The sequence below is a fragment of the Rhincodon typus genome, chromosome 25 (genome assembly GCF_021869965.1).
Source record: "Rhincodon typus isolate 14 chromosome 25, sRhiTyp1.1, whole genome shotgun sequence".
Taxonomy (NCBI): Eukaryota; Metazoa; Chordata; class Chondrichthyes; order Orectolobiformes; family Rhincodontidae; genus Rhincodon; species Rhincodon typus.
In genome coordinates, this window is record NC_063356.1 from 35,226,551 (window position 1) to 35,252,592 (window position 26,042).

The 26,042-nt window shown below is 40.4% G+C and overlaps 2 protein-coding genes across 3 annotated transcripts in view; both read right to left on the reverse strand.

The window, feature by feature from the left end:
• LOC109913838 (cadherin EGF LAG seven-pass G-type receptor 2-like) overlaps positions 1-26,042 on the reverse strand; it is a 990,249-nt gene that overhangs the window by 500,515 nt on the left and 463,692 nt on the right. The window lies entirely within an intron of this gene.
• The window catches only part of elapor1 (endosome-lysosome associated apoptosis and autophagy regulator 1), a 126,949-nt gene that overhangs the window by 37,372 nt on the left and 63,535 nt on the right, over positions 1-26,042 (reverse strand). For both annotated transcript variants that reach the window (XM_048612104.1, XM_048612105.1), the window contains 7 exons: positions 23,033-23,182; positions 21,854-21,942; positions 10,874-11,057; positions 6,794-6,922; positions 5,857-5,947; positions 4,473-4,578; positions 702-839 (listed from right to left, as the gene is read on the reverse strand). In XM_048612104.1, coding sequence (XP_048468061.1) covers positions 702-839; positions 4,473-4,578; positions 5,857-5,947; positions 6,794-6,922; positions 10,874-11,057; positions 21,854-21,942; positions 23,033-23,182 — 887 coding nt within the window. The remainder of the gene's footprint in view (positions 1-701; positions 840-4,472; positions 4,579-5,856; positions 5,948-6,793; positions 6,923-10,873; positions 11,058-21,853; positions 21,943-23,032; positions 23,183-26,042) is intronic.

The following is a 26,042-nucleotide window of genomic DNA, read 5'->3' on the forward strand; positions in this document are numbered from 1 at the left end:
GCTGCCTGGCCAGCTGTGTTCATCCAGCTCCACACCTTGTTATCTCAGACTCCAGCATCGGCAGTTCCTGCTATCTCCGACCTTAAAGACTGGATTTGTCAGAAGGACTTCCTCCCAGATGAGGGTGAAAATCTTGTCTTGTGGTAATATCACCACAGTTATTGAATTACTGTGTCGCCACCTGTTTGGCATCTGTCCAACATACCCACTCACTGGACATAAACATTGAAAAAAAACAGCAGTATGGCTTACTTCTCACACTTGAAAGCAAGTTACCAAGAGGATGATAAGACTCCCAAAACAGATAGAATCTATGGGCTGGAAATTTCTTGTGATGACACAGGTGAAAATTTACACCAGTTTCTACCAATGCCAATTTACGTTGAAATTTCTAAGAATCTCATTAGCATATTTCAGCTGATCTGGCAGAAGACAATTGGAACGCATGATAATCAACCAAAGCCTGAGGAAAGTGGGACATAGGCCAGTTTCCTTCTTTAGGTCCTCGTCGATGTACTGGAAAATGTTGTACTAAAGACCCCACATCATAATTCCAGGCATTAGATGCAGCATGTTTAAGATATAAAAATATATCAGATATTAGTTAATATATCAGATCCAACATAATATTAATTATTAATATATCATAAAAAATAAAACGATGTGGAAAATGTAGTACTCATTGCTCTATAAAGGCATACCTGTTCAAATGAAGCAGTGCGTTGGAATGCCCACATGAAAGCAAGTGATGTATTTCTTTCAATAATATATGTGTAGGACTGCTTTTCCCTGGAGCCATTCCAGACTTCCACTGATCTTGTATTTTCTTTAGTAGGTCCCTGAAATATTTGCAGATTATTTTAGGATTGCAACAAGAAGAAATACTCCAAAAATGATGTTCCATTTGGCTGAACTGTCTCATGATCTAAAATGCAATAAGTAGTTATTGTCATGGTACATGGTCCCTTTTTGTCCCGCTTTATGATGTCACACTGCTTGTTAACTAAGCTCATGTCTTTGTATTCGGTAACATCAGTCTGTCTGAAAGAAAAGTAACTTGCCATGTCTCCACACAAAGGCACTGGCGGCATTAACACCTCAACAGATGTCACAGTTAAAGATAAGATTAGAACTGACATTGTATAAACTTACAAACACAGATGAAGAGTGGGTCAATCAGCTCCTTGAGTGTTCTCTGCCACACAATCAGATCATGGTTGATCTGATTTTAACCTCAAATCTACATTCCCGTATATACTTGATTACCTTTCATTCTCTTGTTTAGCAAAAATCTATCTACCTGCCTCAAAAAATTCAATAAAAATATTAAACAACCTTTTCAGGAAGACGGTTCAGAAGATTCACAACCTTCTAAGAGAAAAAAGGTCATCTCATCTCTGTTTTAAATGGGGAATCCCTGATTTTTGATCAGTGACGCCTTAGTTGTTCATTCTTCTGTAAGAGGAAACATCCTTTCAATATCTCCCATCTCAAGACCCCTCAGGATTTTATTTAGTTCAAACAAGTCTTCTAAACTCTAGTGGATACAAGCCTAGCCTGACCAACCTTCACTTATTTGACAACCCACTCATTCCTAATATTAGTAAACCTTCATTGAACTACTTCCAACACATGTACAACCTTCCTTAAATAAGGTGATCAATACCATACACATTACTCCAGATGTGGCCTCAGCAGTACTGTACCTACATAACTGAAGTCATAGAATCCCTACAAGTGCGGAAGCAGGCCATTCAGTCCACACCGAACGTCCAAAGAGCATTCCACCCAGACCCACCCTCACCCTGTATTTGCCATAGCTAATCTACATAGATTACCATACCTACACATCCCTGGACACAATAGGGCAATTTAAGCATGGCCAATCCACCTAACCTGCATATCTTTGAACAGTGGAAGGGAACCAGAGCACCCAAAGGAAACATGGGGAAGCAAGCAAATTCCACACAGACAAGGGTGGAATCAAACCTGGGTCCCGGGTGCTGTGAGGCAGCAGTGCTCACCCCTGAGCCACCATGCCACTCTTAAGTCAACCTCCCTACTTTTGCGTTCAATTCTCCTAATGATAAATTATAATATTCTATTAGCTTTGCTAATTACTTGCTATATCTGCATATTAACCTAATGTGATCCATGCATAAGGACACCAAGATCTCTCTGCAATCTCCTGTGATTTGATAATGTTTCTCCTTTATTATAATTCCTGCTGAAATGGACAATTTCACATTTTCCCACATTATAATCCATTTGCTGGATCTTTGCACATTCATTTAACCTATCTAAATCTCTCTGTAGCCTTCTTACATCTTCTTTATAATTTACTTTCCTACGTGTCTTTGTGTCAACACAGCATTTGCCGACCAATCCTATGTGCCTTCATTCAAATCATTTTCTAAATTTTAAACAGTTGAGGTCCCAGCACTGATCTATTTGGCAGACTACTCATTTTGCCAACTACACATCTTGCCAACATTAAAAACCCATTTATGGCAACTTTCTGCTTCTTTTTTCCATGCCATTCTATCATATATCATGAGCTTTTCTTGCAACAAACTTTGACATGGCATTTTCTCAAATACCTTTTGGAAATCTAAGGAGAGTATATCCAACTATTTTCCCTTTCTACAGCATGTGTTATCATCTCAAATAACTCCAATAGTTAGGGCAAACATGATTTCACTTTCATAAAACAATGTGGGCTCTGTTTGATTACCTTGAACTTATCTAAGTGCCCAGCTCTAATTTCTTTAATAATAGTTTCTTGCACTTTTCCTTTGGCAGCCTGTAAATTCTTGCCCTCTGTCTCCCTCCATTTTTGTACAAAGGAGCTACATTTTTTAACTTCCAATCTAATGGGATCATCCCCAGATCAAGAGAGTTTTGAAAAATTAAAACCAATGCATTAACTATCTTATTTACTCTCTTAAGACTTTCAGATGAAGCCTATCTGGACCCGGGCACTTCTCTGCCCACAGATCCAACAAGTTACTCAGTGCCACTTCTCTGGTGACTGAGATTTTCCTAAATTCCTCCCTCCCTGTCACTTCCTGATTTATTGATGCTTCTGTGATCTTATCTGTAACTTCTAGAGTGAAGACTGATGCAAAATACCTGTTTAATTGCAATTGTTTAATTGAAATGCGATCTTATTATTTTCTATACTTAATTGTCCTTAATACTCACTTTCTACAGGACTAATGCTCACTTTGTTAACTCTTTTCTTTTAAAAATATTTACAGAAACTCTTACCATGAAATTTTATAGCTCTGGCTAGTTTTGTCTTGTGCTGTAATTTTTCCTTCCTTATTAATTTTTTGTTTGTGCTTTGCTATTTTTGATATTTTGTCCTATCTTCTGACCTCCCTTTCCACAATTATATGTGTTTTCTTTATGTTTGATACTACTCTTAACCTTTCTAGTCAAACACAGACGATGGGTCCATCCCTTGGAATTTCTTGTACTTGTTGGAATGAATCTATTCTGTGCTCAGAAATGTTACATTAAATGTTTGCCATTCATTTCTATTGATGTATCTGCAAACCTAACTTGCCAATTCACTTTAACGAGCTTTGCTTTCATGCCCTCATAATTGTCCTTTTTTTTTCATTGTGTGTTGAATATCTCAACCTGTGACAGTATGAGGCTCTGACCTTCCAAAAGAAAAATGAATAGAGAAACTCACTCACAATCCATGGTTCCATGCAGATGCAGCTTGTGCTTTTTAAAATTAAAATAACCTGTTTTTCTAATCAACCAGTTCAGAGATGTTGGATTTCGGTTTTATGTGTTCTAAGGTAATAAAATTCCTCTTTCTTTCACTCAAGAAAACCTTGTAATTTAGCTGCTTAATTTTGATCTAGTTAATTAGATTTTAATTGAAGTATTATAGTCCCATGCTAAAAAAAATCAAAATATTTGCTACACCTGACCAAGGGAGTGTTAAAAAGAGGGGAGCCAATTCCATCTCCTCACCACATCGTGAAATTCTCTCAATTTTCTTCCCTCCAGTTTCTAACCTTCACATACAGATTTATTCTTGTTGTCCTTCTTGCCTTTTGTTATATTAGTTGATATAATCATTTTAACTAAGGCCTAATTGGTTTTAACATAGGTCTTCACATCCTTCCACTTAATTATGTCTCCTTATGTATTGCATTCATTTGAAATAATCTGAAATATGTTTAAAATGTTTATGGGATGAATAAAGTATTTGTATCTTGTATTATGGCATTCTACAAAGATCATTTCTCAGTTAATTGCCTGGACACTTAAATGTTAACTTTCAACAAATTACGCTAATTAGCATCCTCAAGATTTTGCACAATATAAAAAATTCAAGTCCATCCAAGAATCCTCAATAAATCAAACTTATCCCCCACCATACCTTATGTAAAACTGCACATAACAACTCCATTCAATTTCAATGCAAAAATAAACACAGCATGACTTACCACCAAAAAATATAACTCGCAGTCTGCAGCACACACTGTCTCAAAGATAAAAGTAATCCGAGCAGTTTCTGGGTTGTCTAGATTCTCTACAGTTGACTGTGGGGGCCTGTGAAATAAATCAGGTGTGACAAGATAATAAGAAAGAGGAGCAGGAGGACACCATATAGCTTGTTAAGTTTGCCACAACATTCAATATGGTATCGCTGATTTTGTATGATAAACAGATGCATAAATATATTTTAGAAATAAATGATATTCTCTGTTTTATGCAGTCACACTTTTAAAAAATAATCATATGAATTCAGATCCCTTTCACATGTTTTCCTATCAAAATATAATTATTTCAAAATAAGTTAAATTTTCCAGCATTTGGGTCCTGTCATCAAACATCTGCTATTATAAATGAACTTCCATTTAAGGAGATTTATTTAAATTGACGTGGTTAAAGCATTGTCTTTGCACCTACTCCTTACCAAGGTCATCTAGTAAAACCTAAGTTTGACCTCTACTCTCACCTTACACTTAGAAGGAAATTTCTTGAAAAGAACTGCTGCTATTTCTCCACAGAATAAGTAACTACAAGTACGAGCTTCTCCCTTGAACATGATCTGAGAGTTGAACTCTCAGAAAAATACATTCATGTTACAGGTACCAATACCCCCTTTATAGTTCCAATGTATAGTGAAGAGCAAAGGAGATTTATAATGCCAAGCTCCTTACACTTGGGGCGGCACAGTGGCACAGTGATTAGCACTGCTACCTTACAGCACCAGGGACCTGGGTTCAATTCCAGCTTCAGGTGACTGTCTGTTTGGAGTTTGCATGTTCTTCCCATGTCTGCATGGGTTTCCTCCCACAGTCCAAAGATGTGCAGGTTAGGTGGATTGGCCATGCTAAATTGCCCATAGTGTTCAGGGAGGTGTAGATTAGGGGGATGGGTCTGGGTGGGATGCTCTGAGGTTCAGTGTGGACATGTTGGGCCAAAGGGCCTGTTTCCACACTGTAGGGATTCTATGACTTATACCTAGAAATTATCTTCTTTTATCAGATCTGAACAAAATGTCTGCACAGGAGGGAGCAAAAATACAATCAACTGTGAATTCTCCAACACTGCTGACCTTCTAGTATGTGGACCAAGAAGCAGCATTAGGGAGTCTATCTGGAAATAACTGCACCAAACCATTTTGCAGTAGCATGCTATCATCAAATATGTATGTCACTTGGTCAAGGAAAATACAAGGGAGAAAGTGAAGACTGTAGGAATACATATACTTTAATAATCCAAAAAATTATTAATAAAAATCATCACGAAAGATATCCTGCAGCTTCATGAAGTCCTTGTTTATGCCATACAAGTAATAATGCCATTAGGATTTTTTCTTACCTAAATCCAGGAACGTGCATCATTAGCATCAAGTAATTATTGCCAGCACTTGCAATCGAACTGTGTATGTGGTCTCCAGCTACCTCCCATCCTGAAACAAGGAAATTTCTTGAAGAGAACTGCTGCTATTTCTCCAGAGAATAAGTAACTGGCACGCTACAAGTACGAGCTTCTCCCTTGAACATGATGTTTAGTTGAACTCTCAGAAAAATACATTCATGTTACAGGTACCAATACTCCCTTTATAGTTCCAATGTATAGTGAAGAGCAAAGGAGATTTATAATGCCAAGCTCCTAACCACTTTGCAAGGTCCTGGCTGAGGAACAAGGAGGGATTGGCTAGGGTAGTGGAAGCATTTTCTGCTTAAAGCAGTGACAAGGAAGCCATGATTAGTATGAGTGTCTTTCTGTCTCATTTTGTTGCAGGTCCCTCAGCAAGTCCCCAAGCAGAGCTGCCAGAATAAGTTGATGGTTGGGCTTTTTGCTGGTGCCCTCAGATCAGAAGATACAAAATGGTAACAAGCAAGATCATAGGGGCTTAAAATACTTAGTACCTTAACTAACTTAAATTTCAGCACAGGTAAAGAATCTTATCTGACAAAGACTGGGATCAGAATTAAGAAGTCATAAATGTAATGAAGGAGGAAAGTAAAAGGATCACACAGTTAGCTCGGCATTAGGAAAGATTGACCAGCTGTAAATAAACCTTACTGGTGACTATTGGAGTGGCACACGAAATAGTAAAAGTTTTATTTTAAAGTTTGATAGACCAAAATACGATTCATAATAATTCTAAGTGTAATAATTGTATACATTGAATGGAAAAGCAAAACATATCACTGAGGCAAATATTACATAATTGGTTCCTGCAGAATATTTGTTTAATGATTTATTACTTAAATGCTATATTATTTGATGTAATATTTTTATTGTTTACCTGACATTTCCCCACAGTCTTGATTCATTCCACTGAAACATGAACTGAACATATTTTTTGGCAAAGTATTCCACCATTTGTATTCAAAACCCAATACTGGTTCAGTGCCAATAGGACACTTAGCACATTCTGCAGAAAAACAAATATGAGGAAGTCATTTAATCAACCAGTTGTTTCAGTAATGCACCCAACTGTGCTCCATAGGATTACCTACAATTGTCATCCTTACATTCCACTTCTTTCAGGGTCATACTTGGGAAAGAATCAGTTTATACAATTTTCCAGGACCTTCAACTGTCTTTGTTGGAAAAATCAGGAACACTGATGGCTCTGCCGATTTCTCCATTCTAAGAGTGGAATCTTCAAGGATGTATCTTTTTCCCATAATGTTACTGATACCATTTGATGAGTCTTCACTGAATGTACTTTGCCCAGCCGCAGATCCATGTCATAAACTATGGTGCATCTTGATCATGAGGTTTTGGCTATTAACAACTGGAACATCATGAGCAACACGCTTGAATCATTGATATGCGGTGCCATTGAACGATGCAACTCAGCAGCAACACAGCCTCATAAAGCTATTATTTAAAAGCCAGTGAGCATGAGGATAATTTAAAGGCTTGTAGTTTGATCATGGGAAAATTGCATTAAACATTTTTTTCCTTTGCATATCTTATTTTTGATAGAATTCACTAACAGATTTGGAACAGATAATGTATAGATTGAACAAAGCTGGTCTCAAATTAGCATTTAAAAATGCTAATTTATCACCATTGGTAGTCATATAGACTCAGGTCACTCCTATCTGTTATGATTCACAAACTCAATTGTTGTGTTTCAGAAATTTCTGCAGGAAGTGTTTGCAGAATTGGTATTATTCATTTTGAATAATACCAGTTATTCAAAACCACACCTGCAAACCACAACATTACATGGAACAAAAGACAAGATGCATTTTACAAAGTGACATTCACAGTAACAGATGAAGGGACTGCTATCATTTTCTGCATGGATCAAATACGATGACATTTCATGCAAGTGACTGTGCTCTAAACTTTTTTGCCAGACATATCATTACAACTGCATCAGCGAGATATGGGCACAGAGTGAAAACAATACCTGGCATGGGATACTACATACTGGTCACAGCTCAACAATTACATCAAGAAAACAGGTTGTGAGAGGGTGGGATGTGCTAGTGTAACCAAACACATCAACACAAAGAACCACAACACCCTCATGAGATTCCATCAGTCCCTCGATCCAAAACAAAACAGATTTATTCAACATACGTGATGACAATTTTTCCCCTGGTCTTTGAATACTTTTTAAAATTTCCAATTGTCGTCTGTGGCAGATGCGTTGAGTGTAACATTCAGACTATTTAGTACCTCTAAAGACAGATCGTAACTATTCTATGGCTACAACAGAAGATCAGAGGTTGCAAATTTTATGGCAGGTATCTTACCACCTATTCCTCCAAAGCCTGTCCGCCATCTACAAAGCACAAGTTCGGAATGTGATGTAATACTCCCCACTTGCCAGGATGACTGTAGCTCCTACAACATTCAAGAAGCTGATATCGCTCAGGACAAAGCAGCCCACTTGTTTGGCACCCCATCCGCCACTTTCAATATTCACTTGCTTCAACAGTGATGCACCATCAATAATCTGTTAGTCAGCACAGATCATCCAACAGCACCTTCCAGACCCATTACTTCTACTGACTAGAATGACAAGGGCAGCAATATATGGCATCGTCCAAACCGCATACCATGCTGACTTAGAACCACATCATCATTCCTTCACTGTCACTGGGTCAAAATCCTGGAACTCCCCTTCTATCAACAATATGGATCTCCCTACACCCCAGTGACTGCAGCAGTCCAAGAAGGCAGCTCACCAGCATCTTCAGGATAGGCAATAAATGTTGGCTGAGCCAGTGATGTCTGCATCTCATGAACGATGAATGAATTAAGGATATGTATACCAAACGGGGCTGTAGCCATGTATCAACTTCATCACACTATCCAAGAAAAAAAATGGTCTCACCAAGCAAATGGTTCGCACCTTTAAAGCACTTATTGTGAACTGTAGCGCAATGAGATCAGAGTTTCATATTGCTATGCTACACATCTTGTTATGGGTTTAGTGACAACAGCTGAAGGCAAGTTAGGACAACCCAGCATATCACCTGTCCAGGTTCTCAGGAATACTTCTCAAATAACAAGGAAGAATGAAAGTGGTATATGACTGGAATTCAGATGTGGATCTGTGTAAACCGCACGTAGGACAGAGTTAAGAATCCTATCCAAGGAATCTAGTTACCTTCAGAAGTATCCAAAACGTGCAGTGATCCTAGATGCTACACAGTCACAATGACTAATCAAGCAATATTAAGGAGAAACAGAAGCTGACTTAAGGAACTGTGCAATACTCCCACCACCATGAAAGTATTGAACAATGTAACAACATGCAAGAAACCAGCACACTTGCTAGTTGAGAAAAACCAAGTGTGAAGACTAGATTTCAGGAAGGTCAATATCATAGGATCTGGAAGGGTTGTCAAATCATCTGACATATAATTTATTTATTTATTGTCACTTGCATTTTCCAGTAAATAATACAGTAAAATATAGCGAAAAGCTTAAGAATAAAAAGGATAAGATATATTTGAAAAAAGTCCTGAGCCCTGAGCCAACTAGCCAACGACACCAGCACCAGCACCCCTCCTCCACAGCCTCACCACCGCCCGAGCCGGACCCACCAACATAGGAGTCACCACCTCCCTGCCGCTGGGCCCACCTCACTGATACCACTAGCAGTGCCAGATCCCATGCTGAAACCACACTCGCCCTTCAAACTGGAGTCCTGGTTCTGGGCATACCACGCTGCTGTCACCTTGCCAATGCCAGGAGTAAAAATTGTTTTGCAACTATCTGATATCTTTTCACTCTTTGTGCATGTAAATGTTTCTTGGAAATGAGAGGGTATTGTGTTACTGATTTAAGAGCTGAGTATGCTAATGAGCCAAGGACTATGCCAACACCACATAATAAGCAACCATGAGGAATTCAAGCAGCAGCTGTCTGGATTAAGGATGTGTAGATGAGTTACTCTGCAACTGCAAGTTATCAGTTTGTTACTCGGGACAAAGCAGCCCACTTGTTGGGTACCCCATCCACCATTTTCAATATTCACTTGCTTCATCAGTGATGCACCATCTACAATCTGTAAGTCAGCACAGATCATCCAACAGCACCTTCCAGACCCATTACTTCTATTGCCTAGAATGACAAGGGCAGCAGATACATGGGAACACCACTATTGCCCAAACTGCATACCATGCTGACTTAGAATTATATCACCATTCCTTCACTGTCGCTGGGTCAAAATCCTGGAACTCCCCTTCTATCAACAATATGGTTCTCCCTACACCCCAGTGAATGTGATTTTCCAGTCAATTGAAACCAGTCTCACTTACTACAACAGTGGGGGAGTGGCAATTCTGTGTTAAGGAACATAACATGAATGCAACAGGCATGACACTCACCACAGGCCATGTACTGTGGTTTGATTCCAGGCAGTGAGTGATCATTGGTGGGGGGAAGGTGGAGGCAGTTGCACGGTGAGGCTGTTGGGGGAAGTTAAGAGAGGGGAATTGGAAGCAAGGATAGGAGGGTGGCTTTCACCATGTCTCCCTCTCCCTGATGTCAGGTACCTCATTGAGACACAACATCTGTTTGAATGAAATATTTGGCCCATCCCTAGAAGCCTACATAACAACCCCACAGGAGTTTGCTTGTTTTGTTCCCTGTACAAGGAGTCTTCTACCTACTATTGGGTCAATATTACCACCATTATTCATGGATTCAATTAATTTTATTAAACTGCAGTTGCTATATCATAACCATAAATACAAGTATTATTAACTCACTCAAGGCTATTAACTTTAACCAATAAAAAAAAAACTAACTGCATCACTGTCTTTAGAAAGCTTACAAGATTCTTTTCCACAAAGTACACTTCAGGCATCATTGCCAAAAAATGCCTCATAAAAGAACATAATCATTGTACCTTTAGATCCATCTGAGTAAAAGCCATACTGACATGGCTCACAGTCATGAGTACCATTGATTTGGACAAAGCCTGGGTTACATGGTTGACATGACTTTTTGGCTCCTGATGCAGGAAGTTTCACTGCTATCTTTGCATTTTCACTGCAGAGTTTGGGTTCAATCCATTTGTACATGATCTGTGTCTGGAAGATTGATCAACAGAAGAAGAAAAAAAGTTACCTCAATGTTGCAGGTTTGAAACAACCAACCTAGAAAAAAAGTCAAGGAAATTGAAGGGATAATATTGTTTCATTTCTTTCAATCAAATATTTGCTTATCAAGTTTTGTTAAAGTTCAGCAACTTGGATTTTGACCGATGAGATCTTTTTTCCAAATTCAAGGTGTACCAATGTCCTGTGTGGAACACAGCCCACATTACAAGATCAAGATTACCATAAAGCACCCTGTCCTCTGCTTGATGTGATAATCTGATTATTAATCACTTTCTGAGCCCTAAATAGTATGTGCTTTTCTGCTGTGGTTTTCCCAGCACTTCAGAAGTTAGATGGGCACACTAGGGAGGTTAATCTATTCAAAATATTCACAGGAGGCAGAGGAAATAGATTTCTACCCTCTTAGTTGAGGCTGAATTTTAATTTTGCGTGGGATTACCATGGAGATGGACCTGAAAAAGCAGGAACTAGGGGAAAATAAACTGTGGAAAAACCTGAAAAACTAGAATCAGTTTTAAACTTGTTCAGCAAGTATTATTAAAGTCGAAGTCAATAGCATAATATTGTCCCATTAATCCTGATGCTGAAGGATGTCTACTACCAGATGTCCAAAGTTGCTCACTCTTTCAGTCAATAAGCCTCTTTAAAATAAGCAAACTTGAGTCCTATGGTGTAAATGGAACTGTGCTTGTTATTTTAGTTTGGAACTGGTTGGCCTCCATTGTACAGATTTCAATCACTTCCATGATAGAGGAGCCTACTGGCTATTTTTGAGTCAAGGTACCAAGGATATGAGCCCTATTCTTTATAGAGAGGTGGGAAGAAAGCTAGGTTACTGATTGAGAAGGATAAATTGCAATATGAGAGAGGTGGCCTCAGCAGGATCTCTTGTGATTATTTTTGTGAATGACTGGCTGTTGGGTTGGGAAAGACACGCTGTATGAGGCCACAGCCAGGAACTGGTGTGGGAGGGCAAAGAGACCACGAGGAGCGAGACATCAAATAGTGTGGCCATTAAGTCATCACAGACGTCAAGGCCTTTAAAGGCAGGGTGGGTCACCCGATATGGGAGGCGGTGGTGTAGCTGTTGTCACTGGACGAGTAACCGTCAGACCAAAAATACTGTTCTGCAAACACGGGTGCAAATCACACCACAGCCGATGGTGAAATTTGAATTCAATTGATGAATCTTGAATCCAGGCTAATGATGACCATGAAACCATTGTTGATTGTCATAAAAATCCATCCTGTTCATTAATGTCCCTGAAGGAAAGGTAAATATGCCTCTCTTACTTGCTCTGGCCACATGTGATTCCAGACTGCAGCAAAGTAGCCTCTGAAATGGTCTAGCGAGATAGTCAGTTGGAATGAACTGATGCAAAATCTCATAAAAGGAATGATTGGATGGATCACCTGGTGTCAAATCACTGGAAATGAGGATGGCACCTGACCAATCCTTGCAAAGTTCTGACATCAGGAGGACCGAGCCAAAATTAGGACATTAGAACTAGCAAGAACCTGACAAGAATAACACCTAACAGATAATGTCCAGACACTTCCACCAACAGGACAAATTCACGAGAGATGATGGCATAATGATATACACTTGGGAAGGAGCTTCCCTGAGAGTCTTCAATATTGATTCTAGATCCATGAAGTCTGAGGGCATTAGGTCAAATATTGGCAAAAAAAATGTCCTGCTGGTTACCATCTACCACATCCCCACAGCTGATGAATCAGTTGGAGGATACACTGAGCATGGCAAGGGCACAGATTATTCACTGGATTTCAATGTCCATTACCAAGAGTGGTTCAGTAGCACCACCACTGACCGAGCTAAGTGAATCCTAAAGGACATATTTGCTAGATTAGTCCTTCTTCAGGTGCTGGGAGAACCAACAAGAGGGAAAAACCTACTTGATATCAACCTTACCAATCCAACTATAACAGGTGCATCGTTCACGACAGTATTGGTAGGTGTGACTACCACGCATGTCTTGCGGAGGGGAGCCCTGTCCTCACCTTGAGGATACTCTCTATTTTGGTTCTTGGTACTACCACCATGCTGAATGGGACAGATTTCGATCAAATCTAGCATCTCAAGCTTGACCATCCATGAGGCACAGTACGGTATCAGCAGCAACAACTCATATCTAAGGCTTGCAACCCTGTCACATCCAGTTCTGAATGGTCGTGGACAATGAAACAACTTACTGGATAAAGAGGCTCCATAAATATCACCATTCTCAATTATAGGCAAGCCCAGCTCAGCAATGCGAAAGACAAGGCTGAAACATTTGTCAGCATTTTCTTACAGAAAAGGATTCATCCTGGCCTCTTCCTGATGTTCCAGCATCACAAATGCCAGTCTTCAGCAATTCAATCCACTGCCTGTGATCTTAAGAAATAGCCGAAAGCTCTAGACACTGTAAAAGCTGTGGGTTGCAATAACATTCTGGCGACAGTGCTGCAGATGAGCTCCAAAACTAGCGGCACCTCTAACCAACTGTTCCAGTAGTTGCCACATTGGCATCTAGTTGACAATGTAAAAAAATTGCCCAGGTACACTGTGTCCACAAAAAGCAGGCCAAATTGTACCCTGCCAATTAATGCGTGATCAGTCCATTAGCAAAGCAATGGATGGTATCATTGATGGTATTATTAAGCAGTACTTACTCAAAAATAATCTGTTGACTGTCACTGAGGTTGGCCACTCAGATATTGGCCTCATTATAGGCTTGCTTCAAACACTGACAAAACACTGAACGGGCAGAGGGGAGGTGAGAGTGACTGACCTTGACATCAAGTCTGTATTTGACTGAGTGCATGGTCAAAGAGCCCCAGCAAAACTGAAATTAATGGAAATCAGATAAAACTGGCCACACCTGACACAAAGGGAGATTGTTGTGATTCTTGGATGGGGAGGCAATGGCCTAGTGGTACTATTGCTGGACTGTTAATCCAGAGACCCAGATAACATTCTGGGGACCCGGGTTCGAATCCTGCCACGGCAGATGGTGGAATTTGAATTCAATAAAATGTCTGGAATTAAGAATTCTAATGATGGCCATGAATCCATTGTCGATTGTCAGGAAATACCCATCTGGTTCACTGATGTCCTTTAGGGAAGGAAAGTGCCATCCTTATCTGGTCTGGCCTACATGTGATTCCAGACCCACAACTGCCCTCTGGGCAATTAGGGATGAGCAATAAATGCTGCCTAGCCAGTGATGCCCTTGTGCTGTTAATGAATAAAGGAAAAAAAAACCATCGCAGCCACAGGACATGCGTGTAGGAGTTCCTCCTGGTCATGTCCTAGGCCTAACCATCTTTAGCTGCTTCATCAATGACTTTCCCTTCATCATACGGTCAGAAATGGGGATGTTTACTGACATTTGCACAGCTCCATTCAATACTCCTCAAATACTGAAGAAGCTTATGCCTAAATGCAGCAAGAACTTGACAACACTCAGGCATGCCTTGGTAAGTTGAAAGTAAAATTCACGTCATACAAAAGATGATCTCTAACAGGAGAGTATCCAACCATCATCGATTGACATTCAGCTGCATTACCAAACCTGAAGTCCCCACTATCAGCATACTTGGGGTTATCATTGACCAGAAGCTGGTCAGAGGCTAGGAATTCTGCAGCAAGCAACTCACCTCCTGACTTCTAAAAACCTGCCCACAATCTACAGGGCACTAGTTGTGATGGAATACTCCCCACTTGCTTGGATGGGTACAGCTCCAATGAAACCTAAGAGGTTTGGCACCATCCAGGACAAAGCAGCTTGCTTGATTGGCATCACATGCACCACCTTCAACATTCATTTCCTCTACAATAGCAGTTGGTACGTATCATGTGATAGGTGCAGTGCAACAATTCACCAGGGCTTTTAGAACGGCACTTTCAAAACCTGCAACCTATGTCACCTGGAAGATCATGTGCAGTAGATACATGGGAACATCATTACCCATAAAATCCTCACCTAAGCACACACCATTCTGAATTGGAACTATACTGAGTTCCTTTGTTGTTACTGGATCAAGGACGGGGGATTTCAAGACCAGGGGGCACATTTTTAAGGTGAGAGGAGACAGTTTTAAAAAAGACATAAGAGGTCAATTTTTTTTTACACAGAGGGTGGTTCACACGTGGAATGAACTTCCCGAGGAAGTGGGAGATGTGAGTACAATTACAACATTTAAAAGACATTTGGACGGATATATGAATAGGAAAGATTTGGAAGGATATGTGCCAGGAGCAGGCAGGTGGCACTAGTTTAGTTTGGGATATTTAGCATGGACTGGTTGGACCGAAGGGTCTGTTTCTGTGCTGTAAGGCTCTATGGCTCTTCCTAACAGCACTGTGGTGTACCTACACGGCATTAATTGCAGTGCTTCAAGAAGGCAGTTCATCATCACGTTCTCAATGGAAATTAGGAATAAGTAATAAATGCCCCAGCCAGTAATTCCCCCATCCTATGGCTGATTAAAAACCAAAGCAGTGTATTTTGGATATTGTGAAGGTGGAGGCGCTGGCTCTTTTGTGGGAGCAAGCTGATCATGGCAGTTGTGACTAGGGCAAGCATTCTTTCTCCTTCAGCTGCTGGAAGACGAGCAAGTTATTCAATCAATTCCTAACTGCAAGTATAAGAAGAAAATATGCTTGTGAAGTGTTGGGGGCTGAGTTTCCATTTTTAAGAATTTAACTTCAGGCCCATCTCCTGCTCATCCTGAGCTTTAAGCTCCTCCCACAAGACCATAAGACATAGGAGCAGAAATTAGGTCATTCGGCCCATCGAGTCTGCTCCGCCATTCAATTATGGCTGATAAGTTCCTCAACTCCATTCTCCTGTTTTCTCTCTGTAACCCTTGATCCTCTTGATAATCAAGAACCTATCTATCTCAGTCTTAAATGTACTCAATGACCTGGCCTCCACAGCCTTCTGTGGCAGTGAATTCCATAGATTCACTACTCTCTGGCTGAAGAAGTTTCTCCTTATCTCAGTTCTAAGAGGTCTTCTCTTTACTCTGAGGTTGTGCCCTCCGGTTCTAGACTCTCCTACCAATGGAAGTATCTTCCCAACATCCACTTTGTGCAGGCCATTCTGTATTCTGCAAGTTTCAATTAGATGCCCCTTCATCCTTCTAAACTCCAATGAGTATAGTCTCAGAGTGCTCAAACGTTCCTCATATGTTAAGCTTTCCATTCCTGGGACCATTCTCGTGAACCTCCTCTGAACCCGCTCCAGGGCCAGTACATCCTTTCTGAGATATGGGGCCCAAAACTGCACACAATACTCCAAATGTGGCCTGACCAGAGCCTTATAAACCCTCAGTAGTACATCCCTGCTTTTATATTCAAATCCTCTCAAAATAAATGCCAACATTGCATTTACTTCCTGACTACTGACTCAACCTGCATGTTTACCTTGAGAGAATCCTGTACTAGAACTCCCAAGTCTCTTTACACTTCAGACTTCTGAATTTTCTCCCCATTTAGAAAATAGTCCATGCTTTTATTCTTCTTACCAAAGTGCATGACCTCACACTTTCCCACATTGTACTCCATCTGCCACTTCTTTGCCCACTCTCCTAACCTGTCCAAATCCTTCTGCAGCCTCCCCACTCCTCAATACTACCTGCCCCTCGACCTATCTTTGTGTCGTCTGCAAACTTAGCCAGAATGCCCACAGTTCCTTAATCTAGATCATTAATGTACAAAGTGAAAAGTTGTGGTCCCAGCACTGACCCTTGCGGAACACCATTTATCACTGGCTGCCATCCTGCTTTATCCCCACTCTCTGCTTTCTGCCAGACAGCCAATCTTCTTTCCATGCTAGCACCTTGCCTCTAACACTGTGGGCCCTTATCTTACTCAGCAGCCTCCTGTGTGGCACCTTATCAAAGGCCTTCTTGAAGTCCAGATAGATAACATGCATTGGCTCTCCTTGGTCTACCCTGCTTGTTACCTCCTCAAAGAATTCTAACAGATTTGTCAGGCATGACCTCCCCTTGATGAAACCATGCTGACTTTGCCCTATTTTACTATACACTTCCAAGTATTGAGAAATCTCATCCTTTACAATGGACTCCAAAATCTTACCCACGACTGAGGTTAGGCTAATCGGCCTGTAATTTTCCATCTTTTGCCTTACTCCCTTTTTAAACATGGGTGTCATGTTAGCAATTTTCCAGTCCTTTGGGACCCTCCCTGACTCTAGCGATTCCTGAAAGATCAGCACTAACGCTTCCACTATCTCTTCAGCTATCTCCTTTAGAACTCTGAGATATAGTCCATCTGGTCCAGGTTATTTGTCCACCTTCGGGCCAATCAGTTTTACTAGCACCTTTTCCTTGGTGATGGCCACCATACTCAGCTCTGCCCCCTGACTCTCTTGAATTTCTGGGATATTACTCGTGTTTTCCACTGCAAAGACTAATGCGAAGTAATTATTTAGTTCCTCAGCCATTTCCTTGTTCCCCACTACAATCTCTCCACTGTCATTTTCCAGTGGTCCAATGCCCACTTTTTCCTCTCTTTTGCCCTTTATATAACTAAAGAAACTCTTACAATCTTCATTTATATTACTGCCTAGCTTACCCTCATATTTAATCTTCTCCCTCCTTATTTCTTTTTTTGTTGCCCTCTGTTGGTCTTTGTAAGCTTCCCAATCCTCTGGTTTCCCACTGCCCTTTGCCACATTATATGCTTTCTCTTTTGCTTTTATGCTATCCCTGACTTCTTTAGTCAGCCATGGTTGCCTCATCCTCCCTGTACCATGCTTCTTTTTCCTTGGAATGAATTTTTGCTGTGTCTCCTGAATTACTCCCAGAAGCTCCTGCCATTGCTGTTCCACTGTCTTTCCTGCTAGGCTCCTCTCCCAGTCAATTCTGCCCAGCTCCTCCCTTATACCTCTGTAGTCGCCTTTATTCAGCTATAATACCGTTACCTCTGATTCTATCTTCTCCCTCTCAAATTGCACAGTAAATTCTATCATCTTATGATCACTGCTTCCTGAGGGTTCCTTTACCTTAAACTCCCTTATCAAGTCTGCCTCATTGCACAACACTAAATCCAGTATTGCCTGTTCCCTTGTGGGCTTCACCACGAGCTGCTCCAAAAAGCCATCTTGTAGACATTCCACAAACTCCTTTTCTTGCAATCCACTACCAAGATGGTTTTCCCAGTCCACGTGCAGATTGAAATCCCCCATGATCACTGTGACTTTGCTGTTCTTACACACCTTTTCTACCTCCTGGTGTACCTTGCACCCCAGCTCCTGACTACTGTTTGAAGGCCTGTACACAACCCCAACTATGGTTTTTTTACCTTTACAGTTCCTCAATTCCACCCACACAGATTCTACACCATCTGACCCTACTTCGTTTCTTCCTTTTGATTTAATTTCATTTCTCACTAATAAGGCAATCTCACCCCCTCGGCCTTACCTTTTCAATGGGATGTATATCCTTGGATATTCAGTTCCCAATCCTGGTCCCCTGGCAGCCACGTCCCCGTGGTGCCGACCATGTTATACCTGCCGGTTTGGATCTGCACCACAAGATTTACATTTCCTTTCACTTCACTTTCTCCCAAACCCTTTTCAATCATGAATTTTGACTCTCAATGTTACAACTTCTCACTAAATTCTGTACACATCACAATTTTAAAACAATACTCCAAAACCAGAACTTGACTAACTCCGTACACAAAGGAAAATGTCTTCGGTATGCTGTCAAAGATCAGATCAAAGTTTTAATTCAATCTTTTGCTTCATACCTCACTACCTACGCAACTGAGCTGCTGCGAGCATTTCTTGTGGAGTCATGTGGAGTGAGGTGGAATTGCTCACCACTATCAGGACCTTTGGGTTTACAAGCCTGTGGCACCAGAACACTATAGGGAGTGTTACAATTGGGAAATGGCCGAACCCCTCTGATTGTTAAACTAAAACACAAGACCCAATCTGTTATGACAGTATTGGTGGTTCCCCTCTCCTAATTACCCCGAAACACCCAGGGAAGCTTGTCTTTCCCCGCGTAATCTATTGAAAGACTGGTTAAAAGAAAGAAAATCCCTGATCTCCACTTTACAAGTAACAAGAAACAATTTATTTATTTAACCAAACAATGAACAAATTAACAGAATTACTAACAGACCGACAATTCCCCTTTAGACTACTAACTACTCCCTAACTGGGATAAATTCTACTGGAATGCTATTTAAATAAAGACAAGGCCCACTAATATAAACCCAATTAATAAGAAGCAATAAATTATAACTTAATCTCTCCAAGTTCTGGAATATTCTGTTGTCTCTGTTCTCTTCACAAACACTTTTCTTGCTTTAATTCTGCTGTCAGGGCTGTTTTATCTCTATAATTTCTTCAATGAGGACTTTGAGCTAAGATAACATTGTACCTTTGATTAATTAGATGGGCTTTCTCTGAGAGCTGAATGGTGCTAACTCTGGTAGGTGGCGGATCGCTCTCTCTTTCAGATGGCAGGTGGTTCTCTGCCGATTTTCAAAAAGCACTTTCTTAAGATGATGCAATAAATCCTCACAAAATGATTGGGCTCAGACTGTCAACACCATCAGCTTTCAAATTCAATTGGCCTTGAATCACTGAGTTCTTGATTTTAAATCAATTGGCCAAATCCAAACTTGTTGTCACAACATCAAAACAAGAATAGTAGGAACTGCCGATACTGGAGAATCTGAGGTAACAAGGTGTAGAGCTGGATGAACACAGCAGGCCAAGCAGCATCAGAGGAGCAGGAAAGCTGACGTTTCTTCAAACATCAAAACAAGAATACTGTTTTGCCTGCCACCTAAAAGGCTTTGATACACTTGTTTCACTTTTTGAGGCTCTCTGTAACTGGCAACTTCAGCTGATGCTTACAGACATACATTTTTTTTTAAGATTTCTAAGCACAGACAAAGCACAAATCTCCTAAAGGAACTTCCTGCATTCCACTTCACAATTACTCTACCCAACTTTGTAACAGCAGGAATGACCTTTCAAATTGCAGACAGTGATCTTGAAAATGTCTCAGGGAAGAGGCAAGCTCACTCCCTGCTTCCAGGACGGGGATCTGGAAGTGCTGGTGGAGAGGAAGATGCCTACGAGGCAATGCAAGACACAGCTAGCCTGGCAGACATAGCAGCATCAGTCCTGATTTAAGAGGGATGCCCAGCAAAAATACAAGTTGTTCAATGATCTTCAGCCCTCCTCAAAGGGAAGTACCACCATCTTTTCCCACTCACAGGAACACCACTCACTCTAACTCTGCCACTGCACACATATTTCACCAAGACTCATGGCCCACAACTCTTAGTACTGCATACATCATGTCCACTCAGGGACTCGCACCATTGCATCTTCCAAAGCTATTAATCATTTGTGCCATCTGTACTTCTTACACACTGCACCTCTCTTGCTCATGCATGACCATGGATGCATTTGTATCCACTTCTATTCTACTTATTACTCACCTTTGTCTCATTACTGACATATTGACCTAATCCCCAGACTGATCTCTCATCAGCACCCTGACTGTCCTACTTGTAAGACCTGTACTGCTTGCGCCCCCAGAACTAACCATGGCCAGCCCCATGTGGTGTAGTCTGATAAGCCCCTTGATTGATTGTAGTTCCCCTTCACCCCAACTAAGGAGTTTTCCCCTTTGACTTTCACACATACCCATTCGCTTGAAGAACAAACAGTATGTTTGCTACATGAGCTGCTGGTACATGCTGCAGTTCTGATGTTGATTTGGCACAGTGCCATGGAGTGGCATGTCCACCCCCTGACTCACTGATAGATTGACATTTCAGTGCTTTCCACGGTTATGAGCTACCTGATTCTCCTCCATGTTAAAAAGCAAGGTAAATTGGCAGCAATAAAAACAAGCTTAGATCTATTAGGTGTATGTGTCCATGGTAGCACAGAAGTAACCTGCATAGATACACAAGATATCTGGTGTGCTCAGTGCGCAGAGTGATCGAGTCAGAAAATATGGGTCACGAGCGTCCATCAGCTTCAAAATAACGTTCTTGAAGGACTGAAGTGATGTCTCAGTTATTCTGAGAGCAGACATAATGATGTGATGAAGCTGGTGGTTTGCTGAAGCAGAGTTGCATATCTGAAAGTGAGAGGAGGATAGTAGCCATGGACCCTGCGGAGAAATTGTGCAGAGGAAGCAACTCTCAGATGGCTGGGACAGGCACTTGATGAGCTGTAACCACCAGGTACATCCTGTGTTTTAACTGCCAGGAATTTGTGCCATCCAGTTTCTTGGTGGAGGAAAGGAGAATTGGAAGTTGGAAATTGGGCAGGTTGGAGCTTTAAGGAAATGCAGATGCATGGAAATAAGGTTGTCACCGTTCGTGGGTGAGGTTGTGAAGTCACTATTTAAGGTTTCAGTGAAATATTGGAGGGTTTTTTTTTCTCAATGTTAGGAATGGTTGTTACATTCTCACCTTATTTCGTTACCTTATGTGCGATTACTCTCACCACATCAGGAAGGAGAAACTTCCACACAGAGACTGAGGAGAGCCTCAGTTTTAGATTTTACTCCTCTGAGGTCCTAAGCTATCTGTTCACAAGAATATACAACATTCATCATAGTGGGTGGTGCTAATGATATTGCTGAGCATTAACCCTTTCAGACCCATCTGTAAACAGCAGGTGGCCATCTTTATGCAAAATGATTAGTAAATCAGTTAAAATCCCACAAATTCTCTCTAAGAGAATTACCTTTCCTTCAACATCACATGGTGTATGTGTAGAGAAATAGTCCTTCCCTGAGCATGGAGGTCGTGGTTTGCATGCTCCTGAACCAGGCTCTGAATCAAAAATAACACAAATGGATAAATGTCATGGAATCGAAGCACAGACAATGACCTAGATCCAATCGTGATGAATAAAACAAGCAAACAGATCTCAAAATATTTTCGGCGCAAATATACTCAAGAATTGAGCAAGCCAAGATATCAATAATCTTCAAACATTTTATTCCTCACATCTTTGGGTGTAAAATTAAAGCAATGACACATGGAGCATTAGCTGATGCATCACATGGGAATAAAACAACCATAAGGAGCCACAGCAAAGGCAACCATTTCTTTTCTGCCCTCTTGGCTGCTATGATTATCTTAGAGTATTAAAGGGTTCAGGGTCACAAACAAATTGTTAGTTAATTCAAGCAACTATGGCTGAGGGTGTTGAGCCATTGAATTATTAACCATCCAGTTAAGGAAGTAAGCACTTTTGCCAGAGATTACTTAAGGATTGTGTGAATGTCAGACAAGCACAAGACCAGAATGGTTGTGATGGGTTCCTATTATGAAGTAACCTCCAGCATTCACCTTTCTAACCTATCAGTAAAAAGATTCTGCTTGGATGAAGTCCTATAGAAGTATGTGGCTCCCACTAAACTGTGTTCCAGCAAAACCACACACGTCCATAAGAAGAGAACAATGCAAACATGCATGAAAAAGGAGGCAAATGGAAATATTAAAGAGGTTTCTCATTTGCAAACCTCAAAAATGGTATATGCAAGAAGGAACAGAAGTCATTGAATGGACAAGTTTCCTTATATATGTGAAGTAACATCCTACTTTTCCCTCTTTATATATCAAAAGGTCGGAATACCAAAGCCCTGGTGCTGAGTTGTGTGATATTGGCTTGCTGTTAATATGGGTGTGTGAAATTTCTCTCTTCACCATTTTAACATATTTAAAATAAATGGACCAATGCCTCTAGAGGAGAGAAGAATTTTAGGTGATGGCTTTATTTGTCTGTACATTGGTATCTTTACAGAAACAAAAGTGTTTATTTGATATTTGTTGCATGAGTGCTTAACTGCAAAATAATATATGAATGTAACTAGGGCACGATACAATTAACAATGAATTCACTTCAGTCATCTGTTACCTGAATATTTATCTTTTTCACATGCTTGACATGAAGTTGCTGCTCTTGGAGAATAGGTGTTTCTTGGACATAAATTACAGCGGGAGGATCCAGGTTTTGCATTAAACGTGCCTGGTTTACATGGAAAACATTCCGATGTATAGGCTACTCCTTAAAAATAAACAAAACCAGATAGTTGTTGACAAAGAAAGACAAAGTTTGGCTAATTAATTAAGCCAGATGTTTATCTCTTTTGTAACTATCAGCATAGTTACATCAATTTCATTGACCAATTTTCATTTCAGTCCAGAAATGAAACTGGACACAAAACACAATGATGATATTTTTACACCAATTTACCTTCTCCTATGAACATTTATCAAATATAATCAGTGCTACCTGCAACCAGTTTATGTTCCCAATCACAACAGTAGGCGCCATAATATTATACTTGAATTTATATTGTGTCTTTCTCATGAACAGGTCTCAAAGTGCTTTGTGCAATTAGTTTGGAAGTCCAAATGTGGTCAAACAGGACAAAAGTTCCATTATTACAACAGCAGACACACAGCAAAGTGATGAATAACATGTAATCAGTTGAGACAGTATTGTTGTGCAGCACATCAACTATTGTGTAATATTTAACATAGCTCAGCTGTCCAAATGGCCAGTAAGACCCATCATTTTGAAGGGTGTAGATCATTATGTTCCAAAAGATCTTGCAAACTGGAGGAGAAACCAAAGTTTCATGCACTTTAAATTAAAATTTACTCACTCTATATTGTAACATTTTATGCTGCATTTAATGATGACAACTGTATACACAAATGCTCCATTATGGGAAAATATAAACTGTGAGGATCCCTTGGTTATATATCTAGATACTTACTGTCAGTCCATCATGATTAAAACTGGTAGATAGCAGAAGGATTCATATTATTCCAAACATTACAAAATTGTATCAAGGATAATTGTGCATAAAATAAACAGAATTTCTGTTTTAAAAGGATTCTATCAGGCTGAACCTACTCAATGTGACACCAGCAATTTTCCTACATGAAAGCAGGAGGCTGTGCGTGGATAGCACCGGGTAACCATACAAAAATAGTGACGAGCAATAAAGTACTGATCGAAAGTAATACAATGTCTTTCAAGCAGAATTCTATTTGATCATTCAGAAAGTTGCTACAAGCAAATGCCACATTTAACAATCACAACATGAAATATAGAAATCATCTGTTAAGAAGCTTAATAAAAATGCTTTCAAAACCTTTCAAACAGAGAGGATTTTGTCTCAAAAGACATTTTCCATCATAGTTATTTAATCCTCCTCTGTATCATCATCCTCTGACACATTACAAAATCAGTACATTTCAGTAATCCTGTATTCTACGTAATAAACAGGGAGACACAGTAACACGCAAAGATTCCCATATGTAGTGCCGTTCTGCTAGTCATAGGGTTATATATGTCAAAAACACCTGTGGTGTAAAGCTTTTGGGAAGAACCTGTGTTGTGCTGCTCATGGCTACACTGGTTGTGAAAAATGGGCATCATGGTTTGGATTCAAACAGAATAAAGCTCCACTGACCGGGGATTAAAATCCTAAACTATTTAAATATGGTGCGAGGGATTAGCGCACAATAAGCGTCCTTATAAAAAGCTTACTGAACAGGTCATTAATAGGCTAAAAGGTGTGGTCCTATGTCAGGAAACCCACACAAACACAACCAATGTAACATGCAGATTAGCCACAGATCACGGTACACAGTTACACAACTGGAATAGAAGATGAACAGAAGATACACACAAAAGTCAACGAAACCCATTCACAGACTTACTTTCACACATCTGTTTTTTGTCATAGAAATGAAGAATATAAGAGTAGTAGGAACCCATTCAGACCTCCAAGCCTGCTCTGCCATTCAGTATGACCATGGCTGACCATCCAAACCCCCAGTAGTTGTTCCTGCTTTCTCCCCAGATCTTCTTTTAGTCCTAAGAAGGATATCTATATCTTTTTTGTAAGTCTTCATTTTTTTTTTCCCTGTGGCTGAGAATTCCACACGCTTGCAGAAATATCCCAGTGCCAGTATCCCATCACCAAATCACCGTTTATTGACATCTGGAGTGTCCCTGACATTGATCTAGGCTCCTCAGAATCAGATCTCAGAATGAACAGAATAGTTGACATTCCTGTTCTTATCTGTCAGCCAGAGCTGTCTGACTGGGGCTGTTAATCTGGTCCAATCAGGGAATTTGTATTCTATGAGTTGACCCTGTTACAATCACTAAACTTATCACTCTTGGGTTGAAGAAATTTCTCCCTATCTCTGTCCAAAAAGGCCTATTCTTTGTCCTTAGACTGTTGACCCCTGGTTCTAGACTTCACGGTCATTCAGACCAACCTCCTGCATCTACCTTGTCCAATCTTGATAGAATTTTATGGGTTTCTATGAGCACCCTTTCATTCTTCTAAACTCTAAATTATATTCCTACCCAATTGAGTTTTCCCTTGTGTGTCAGTTCTGATATCCAAGGAATCAGGCCAATAAAACTTCTTTGCACTGCCTCAGTAGCCAGAATATCCTTCCTCAGATAAGAAAACAAAACCGCACACTATACTCCAGGTACAATGTTACCAATGCTCTGTTCAATTACAGCAAGACATCCCTACTCCAGTCGTCAATTTTCCTTGCCATGAAGGCCAACATACCATTGTCTTCTTTACCGCCTGCTGCACCTGCATGCTTCATTTCAGTGAATAGTATATAAGGTCACCCAAGTCCCATTGCACTTCCCCCTTTCCCAATCTGCCTCCATATTTTTGCTACCAAAATGGACAATGTAACATTTATCTACATTATATTGCACTTGCCATGTATACTTAACATGTCCAAATTGCACTAAAACTTCTCTGCATCCTTTTCACAGCACACCCTTCCTCCAGCTTTGTGTAATTTACAAACTTGGAGATATTACATTTAATTCCCTCATCTAAATCACAAATACATATTGTGAATAGCTGGGG